The 7,666-nt window shown below is 56.9% G+C and overlaps 1 protein-coding gene across 2 annotated transcripts; it reads left to right on the forward strand.

The window, feature by feature from the left end:
- The first annotated feature begins 2,346 nt into the window (after window positions 1–2,346).
- Window positions 2,347–5,606, forward strand: IRX5 (iroquois homeobox 5). Of its 2 annotated transcripts, none has more exons than XM_003792544.1 (3): window positions 2,347–2,595; window positions 3,612–4,017; window positions 4,191–5,606. In XM_003792544.1, the coding sequence occupies exons 1-3, from the start codon at window positions 2,347–2,349 to the stop codon at window positions 4,985–4,987; spliced, it is 1,452 nt and encodes a 483-aa protein (XP_003792592.1). In that variant the 3' UTR covers window positions 4,988–5,606. The 2 variants fall into 2 exon arrangements, with proteins under 2 accessions (XP_003792592.1, XP_012662280.1); XM_012806826.1 differs by having other exon boundaries at window positions 4,194–5,606.
- Window positions 5,607–7,666: the final 2,060 nt, after the last annotated feature.

Genomic DNA, 7,666 nt, shown 5'->3' on the forward strand with positions numbered 1-7,666 from the left:
GGCGGCGGCGGGCGGAGCTGGGGGCGGGCGCTGAGGAGCCGCCGGGCCGCTAGAGGCGGGAGCAGAGGGAGCTGGGCGGGGACGCTTCGGGGCGCTCCCGGTGACTACGGGGCCTTCACCCAACCCGGGGTGTGGGGGGCTGAGAAGAGGCCGCCACTGGCCGGCTCCACGTTTTCCATTCCCGAGCTGCCCCGGCCGCTCCGCCTTGATTCGGTGTTGGAGGGGCTGGCTGGCAGCCACCCTCCTCCCAGCTGTCCCAGCCTACGCTGCGACTCGGCCCGCTTCCCGTCTCCATGACAATAGTTCGGCTGAAGCCCCGCCCTGCCCCTCCCCTTCGGCGCCGGGAGTTGAGGGCATACGTCACCAAGGGGCGGAGCCAAAGGAGGCCAGAGCCCAATGGAAGAAGAAGACAGTGTAAGCGAAAGGGCTGGACGGACCCAGAGGTTTTCGGAGAATGTAGTCTGAAGCACTCGATCCGCTTCGGGGTGGGGGTGGGTGGAGCCTGGAGGGTGGAGCCTGGGGGAGCAGAGGGAGAGGGAGGAGTCAGCGTGCGTGCACGAAGGCGCGCGGCCGAGGAGTGGTAGAGTGGTGGGTAGGTGGGTGGGCTGGGTTAGTGTGAGCTGGCTGGAACTCAGGAAATAAAGTGTATCTCGCCTGTCAAAGTCAATGCGAGAAACTTTGTATATAGTTATGCTTCCGCTTGCGTGTGGCTCCATAATAAAAGGCCACAAAGTTCTGATCTAGCGAGCTCCAGCGGCGTGCCCAAGCCGTGCCAGCCTCTCTCCTGGTTCACCAGCGCCCCTGTCTGTCCCACAGTTCGAGTGCGTTCGTGGCTTGTGGCGACGGGAGGTGGAAAGAAGGGGAGAGGATCTGTTTTGTATTCTGTGTGGCCGTCGTGGGCAGGGGCTGCCTGTGACTCAGTTGTGTGTTTGTCTCACCAGAGCCTCACTGAACAAACAGTGGTTGGGTTGGGCACTGCTCTATCCAGTATTTGCAGTGCTCCGTGGGCGGGTTCGAGAATGCTTGCGAAGGGGAAGGCGACTTAGTTGAACAAAAGGGGAAGGGGACCCGCACCCTCCACTACCGATTTGGCTGGGGGAGCTGCTTATGGCAAACCCGGAGAAAGAAGCTATAAGGCATGGGCGCGGAGGTGGGGACAGTCCCGAGAGCTACTCAAGTGTAGCTGCCTGTGGGTCTTACCTACTACCTCTCCTCTAGAAAAGTACCCCGGTAGACCCCAGGTTCCCAGTGTCTCCTCCGTCCAGTGAGAGGTGGAGGAGTCAGTGGAAGGAAGGCTAGCCAGAGACGTGTACATATCTGAGGCCTGTCTCGCCCACCTGCTGCTGCCAGCGCAGAGGGCCAGTCATCCTGTATTCCCTGCGCCCTTGGGCGCGGGCATCCAATTGGGTTTCTTGGGGACTTTCATTCCGGATATCCAATTCGTTGTCGGGCCCCTGGCTTGTGGGAAAAGCTGGAGCGGGGAGACTCCGGGAGAACAAGAAATCCGCTAACAACGAGATTGACTGTGGCTAGAAGAGAGCAGTCGTTCGCCAGCGCACAGTTCGCGGCCTCGTCCCCTTTGTGTTTCCGAGCGGGCAGACCAGCTACCAGGTCTGGCGGTGCATCGGGACTGCTGCTCCGCCCCGAGTTAGCGAGGGGAGGAAAGTTGGAAAAGATCGGCGCGGCTGGGTTGTGATTGTCATCCTGGGGCCGGCGCTCGAGAGTCTGAGAGAGAGAGAGAAAGAGAGAGAGGGAGAGACTAGGGAGGGGATACGGGGGAGGCAAAAAGGAGGGGGAGAGAGGGCCGCGGAGGAGAGGCGGGCGCTAGGGAGGGGCGAGGGGAGCGCCAGCGAGCGGGAGAGGGAGCCGGGGAGGAAGAGGGAGAGGGCGAGGCGCGCCTGGCGGCCGGGTTGGCTGCGGCCTCCCAGAGGCTCCTGCCAGTCCTCCCACCGACTACACCCCGGGAAGGAGGAGCTTCGGGCGCTCACAAGGCGTCAGAATCCTCAATTTCCAACTTAGCATCTTGGCAGGACCTTTGCGAAGCCAAAAGCTGAGCCCCCCGGTGTAAAGAGCGAGAGGGAAAAAGAGAAAGCAGCTAGGGAGGGGAGAAAAAAAAAAAGCCCAGTCTGGGCGAGCGAGGCGCGCAGAGGACGGGCGCCGCGATCGCAGCCGGAGGCGCGCGGGAAGCCAGCGAGGAGGCGCCGCGGGCCGGAGCCCGGGAGCCGGGACCAGAGGAGCGGCGGCCCAGGGCAGCCAGAGGCCAGGTGCCCGCCCGCTCGCCCTAGCAGGGCGCCGCCCGGCTGGTTGGCGGCCGCGGCGCGGCGCGCCCCATGCCCGTGTGTGGCCATGTCCTACCCGCAGGGCTACTTATACCAGCCGTCCGCCTCGCTGGCGCTCTACTCGTGCCCAGCGTACAGCACCAGCGTCATTTCGGGACCCCGCACGGATGAGCTCGGCCGCTCGTCTTCGGGCTCCGCATTCTCACCCTACGCTGGCTCCACTGCCTTCACGGCGCCCTCACCGGGCTACAACTCGCACCTCCAGTACGGCGCCGACCCCGCGGCCGCCGCCGCAGCCGCCTTCTCCTCGTACGTGGTGAGTGAGCGGGATCCGCGGCAGGCGAGGGCAGCCTGGGTCGGCCAGGCAGGCGGGGGCTGCGGGGGACACGGGCCTAGGCGCCAGCCTACCTCCCCAGCAAGCTTCGGGCCCCCTGCAAACTTGAGCGATTGTGTAGCTCCGCTTCGCCTGGGCCTCGGGCTCAAGAGTTGATTCTAAAAAAGAGCCGCGTCTTACTCAGATCACTGAGCTGGCGGGGAGGGTTGGGGGGAGATGTCGCTGCAATTAAAGAGGAGCATTTGGGTCAAACATAAGCTTCAGTCGGCCCTGCTAATTTTATGATTTTGGTTTTGATATGGAAAAGTCCGAAAAACTACACGTGAATACATCTGGGCAGAAGCTTGATAAGTCTATGTAAATGTGTTTGGCCTCTCCTTTAATTAGTCCTCCGAAATGTTGCAAATCCGTAATCCTATCTTCACAATCCGATTTGGAGGTATTAAATTTCTGAAAAGTCGGCCGAGCTGCGGTGCATCCGGGATTTTTCGGCTGAGTTGTGACTGGTTTGGGGTAGCGTTTTTGGAGAGTGGGAGTGCTGGAGCAGTGCTCAGCTTCTCGTTTGCATTTCTTTGAGGGTTAAAAAGAAAAAGAAAACCCTTAACTTCCCTTGTTTCCCCCGCCCGGGTGCGGAGCGCAGAGTCGCCTTCGTTGTCCAGGCCTCTCTATCTGCAGGGAGGGCCGGGCCGCAGTGGCCAGATTTGTGCACAGAGGATTGACGTGCCCAGGCAGACGGGGGCCTAAAGGGTGGCATCGAGGCCGGGACAGCTTCAAGGGCCCCCGAAGGACTGGACTCAGGAATAGGGCCCTGGTTGCCTTCGGAGGAGGGGTAGGGGTTGCTCTTTGGTTTGAAACAGCCAGCCCTGTCCCAAGGGAAGCTGGAGTGCCCGCCTCGCCTTCCAGTAGAACCCAGGGTGCAGGGAACGTGTGGGAAGCTCGTTTTGGTAGCAGTGCAGACCGCGGCCCACACTCACCTTCTCTCTGCCTCTTCACTACAGGGGTCTCCCTACGACCACACACCCGGCATGGCGGGCTCCTTGGGGTACCACCCCTATGCTGCGCCCCTGGGCTCCTATCCTTATGGGGACCCGGCATACCGGAAGAACGCCACACGGGACGCCACTGCTACTCTCAAGGCCTGGCTTAATGAGCATCGGAAGAACCCCTACCCCACCAAGGGCGAGAAGATCATGCTGGCCATCATCACCAAGATGACCCTCACCCAGGTGTCCACCTGGTTCGCCAATGCGCGCCGGCGCCTCAAGAAGGAGAATAAGATGACGTGGACGCCGCGGAACCGCAGCGAGGACGAGGAGGAAGAGGAGAACATTGACCTAGAGAAGAATGACGAGGACGAGCCCCAGAAGCCCGAGGACAAGGGCGACGCTGAGGGCCCTGAAGCAGGTTGGTGGACACCAGAGAGGGCCTGTTGGGTGGGAATAAGAAGGAAAAGGGGGGCCTGGAGGGGGCGCACACTGGGCCTGGAGGTTGGAGGGGCAGGGGTCTCTGCCTTTGCGGGCTGGAACATGGGACCGGAGTGGTCTCTGAGCCTCTGACATCCTGAGTTTCGCCCGCAGGAGGAACAGAACAGAAGGCGGCTTCGGGCTGCGAACGGCTGCAGGGGCCACCCACCCCCGCCGGCAAGGAGACCGAGGGCAGTCTCAGCGACTTGGATTTTAAAGAGCCGCCCTCGGAGGGCCGCCTAGACGCTATGTCCGGGCCCCCCCGCGCCGGCGGGCCCTCCCCGGCTGGGCCAGTGGCGGCGCGGCTGGCCGAAGACCCGGCCCCTCACTACCCCGCGGGCGCGCCGGCTTCTGCCACGCACCCAGCCGCGGGAGAGCTGCCCCCCGGTCCCGGCGGGCCCTCGGTTATCCACTCGCCGCCGCCACCGCCACCGGCAGCGGTGCTCGCCAAGCCCAAATTGTGGTCTCTGGCGGAGATCGCCACATCCTCGGACAAGGTCAAGGACGGGGGCGGCGGGAGCGAGGGCTCTCCGTGCCCACCGTGTGCCGGGCCCATAGCCGGGCAAGCCCTAGGAGGTAGCCGTGCGTCGCCGGCCCCAGCGCCCTCGCGCTCGCCCTCGGCGCAGTGTCCTTTTCCGAGCGGGACCGTGCTGTCCCGGCCTCTCTACTACACGGCGCCCTTCTATCCCGGCTATACGAACTATGGCTCCTTCGGACACCTCCACGGCCACCCGGGACCCGGGACAGGCCCCACAACCGGTCCGGGCTCTCATTTCAATGGATTAAACCAGACCGTGCTGAACCGAGCGGACGCTTTGGCTAAAGACCCGAAAATGTTGAGGAGCCAGTCTCAGCTAGACCCGTGCAAAGACTCTCCCTATGAATTGAAGAAAGGTATGTCCGACATTTAACGCGGGCTGCGTCGGTCCTGGACTTTTCTAATTTATTAAAAACATGGCCTTGGCAGTTATTTTTCCACCACCAGGAGAGATTAAAAAAATAAATAAAGTACCCCCTCCTATTCAAAAGCTTATAGTTTATGGAGATGGATGGCATAAAAATGTAAACATCTCCACACACACACACAAAAATGTCTTAACCAACCGAAAAGAAAAATTACAAAAAAGGATTTGTATTAAATCTTATTCTGTATATTTAATGTAGCATTTTTTTGTATTTAAATTGATAATTCAATATCTTTGAAGTAAATTATGAAATCGAGACACCTGTACAGGCATTTAATGGGTTTTTTTTTTGTAATATAAATATATACATTTGTGTTTCCCCCAAACTGTTTCATAGTTTAAAAATACAAGCTTAATTTAATTTTTTACACCTATTGATTCTTCTGGGTATGAGCTAAAAAGTATTATTACAAAAGAGACACAGGTTATACTCTTAGATTTAAAAAGTAAAATAAACTGCAGCCGCCTTTGTAAAATGCAAAATATTTAATTAAAAGAGATTTTAACATAATCAGAGCCACTCTTTATTTTTTAGAAGCCTCAATAAACTGTCCATTGCCTTGGTTGAAAGATGCAAACTGCAACTTTTTTCCAAAGTGGGGATGGAAAAGGTTCCACAGACCTTCAGAGTGCCAGGGAAAAACCGTAATGAATCAGGGAGCCCCTGGGAACCTGGGCCTGCCCCGAGTGCAGATTTGGGTTCATGATGAGGGCTGTTTGGGTGAGAGGGACCCTGGAGGAAGGAGAAGAGAGACCCAAGTGTGTGCCCAGAAGGGAGAAAAGATGGCAAAGCCAGCTAGGGACACCCACCACCCGAGAGCCATCGCTTAACCTAATTACTTCAATCAGTGTCGTGTTTTATGCAAAGCAATCAGCTGCTGAACTTTGCTAATGAGTTCGATTTTATGCCGGATTTAGCCCTTATTACTATTTCAAAGGTGCTTCAGGCTAATACGGGCGGGGATCGAGTCAGGGATGCCAAGGCGGGAAGGCTTTCCCAAGTCACAGTCTTCTCTACCCCTTCAAAATTGGGCATTGATCTCATTTTTGGATTTGATTAAATTAGCGAACGCTGCGTCCGCATCGGCGCGGGTGGCGGGCAGTCCAGTAGATGCCCGCTCAGCCTCGGAGCTGGGACCGAGGGACGGGCTAGGCGATGGTTTCCCCCTTTCACAGGTAGGTGTCACACTTGTCCTGAATATCAAGCCTGCACTTTGCAGAGTCGGAGATTGCAGAGTGGGCGGAAGGGGAGGAGGGAGCGCCACAGCCACTTGGGGGGAAGCGAGGGAGCCCCCGAAAGCCTCCTTCCCCTTCACCGTGGGCCTCCTTTTGGACAAGTGGTCTTCAAAAGTTGGAGGCCATTTGCCTAGATAACGAGGCCGTTGTGGACTTGATAAGGCTTGTCGTCGCTTTAGCACTTCCCAGCTCACATGCAATAGTCCCAGTAGCTACAAAAAAGTATTTCTGAGGTTCTGCTTTCTCATTTTAATCCCGCATATTTCAATCAAAATGAAAAGTCTATATGAGGAAGAGACACGGCCCAGTGCCGCCCAACCCCATGGGTTCCGGCTTAGCTGCGGTGCTACGGTCTCCATTTTGGGCCGGAGATGTGGAGCTGCCGACGTAGTTTGCTTCGTGGGAAATTTTCGGTGGTCGGGGGAGGGGAGTGAGTTAAAGCAAAAACATACATCAGCAAAGGGAATTAATTTGCTCCATTACGCCCAAACCTGAGTGTTGAGAGAGAATGTGTTTGCACATAACACTGTTTTAATTAGGCTAAATCAAAATGCACATATTTGCATTTCTACTCAAGATTACTTTAACCTTACTAGTGGGTGTTTTAAACACACCCCAAAGTTTCACTGGAGTTGTTGGCTTTTGCAATTTTTTTAAACCTGCGTTAGGGCTCCTTTAGCTCATTCGAATTTAAACAAGTTTGAAAGCTGCATTGTCCAGATGTTTTAGCGAACAGCGGTCGACTTCAGGGTTTAAATTAGTGAGAAAATTCACGCAGGGAAAATGGTTTCAAAGCTGGAAGTGTGAATGATTAAATATGCATGAGACGATCGTATTTTATTTTGTCCCTTTAATTATAAATGATTTTTTAAACAATTGAATTCCAGAGATGACTTGCCCTCCCTCCTCCTCCCGGCGCCTCACCCCCCACCACTCTTCTTTCCCTCCCCCTACAGCCTGGTTCACAATCAGCTTTCCCCCCTGTTGAATATGCAGCCCCAGGAGTCACCTTCTCTTCTAAAAAAGTCAGAAGAATAGGCCAGTCCCCTTCTCTTAAGAGAGTTTAAGGACGACATGAACTCGGCGGGGATTTGGAAGCCCTGGTCCAAATCTCAGCCCAACGATTTTAAAAAGAAAATTACAGGCCTCCTTGTGTTCCCGGGAATATGCAAATGGCGCGGCGCCGGGCCTCCCGAATCCAACAGCGAAGGCTCGAGGCTGGGAGCCGAGTGCCCGCCGAGCTGCCTGGGAACGGGAACGGCGCGCCCCGGAGTGCCGGGCATTTCTCTTCATCGAGGGGCGGCGTGAGGAACCCCCAGGCTGGGAAGCGAAACCGCCAGGGGGTCGGCGGCTGATGCCCAAGTAGCTGTCCGCTGCCCACAGCCCTCC

This window comes from Otolemur garnettii, unplaced genomic scaffold, assembly GCF_000181295.1.
Source record: "Otolemur garnettii isolate 467f Iridium unplaced genomic scaffold, OtoGar3 scaffold00058, whole genome shotgun sequence".
Lineage (NCBI taxonomy): Eukaryota > Metazoa > Chordata > Mammalia > Primates > Galagidae > Otolemur > Otolemur garnettii.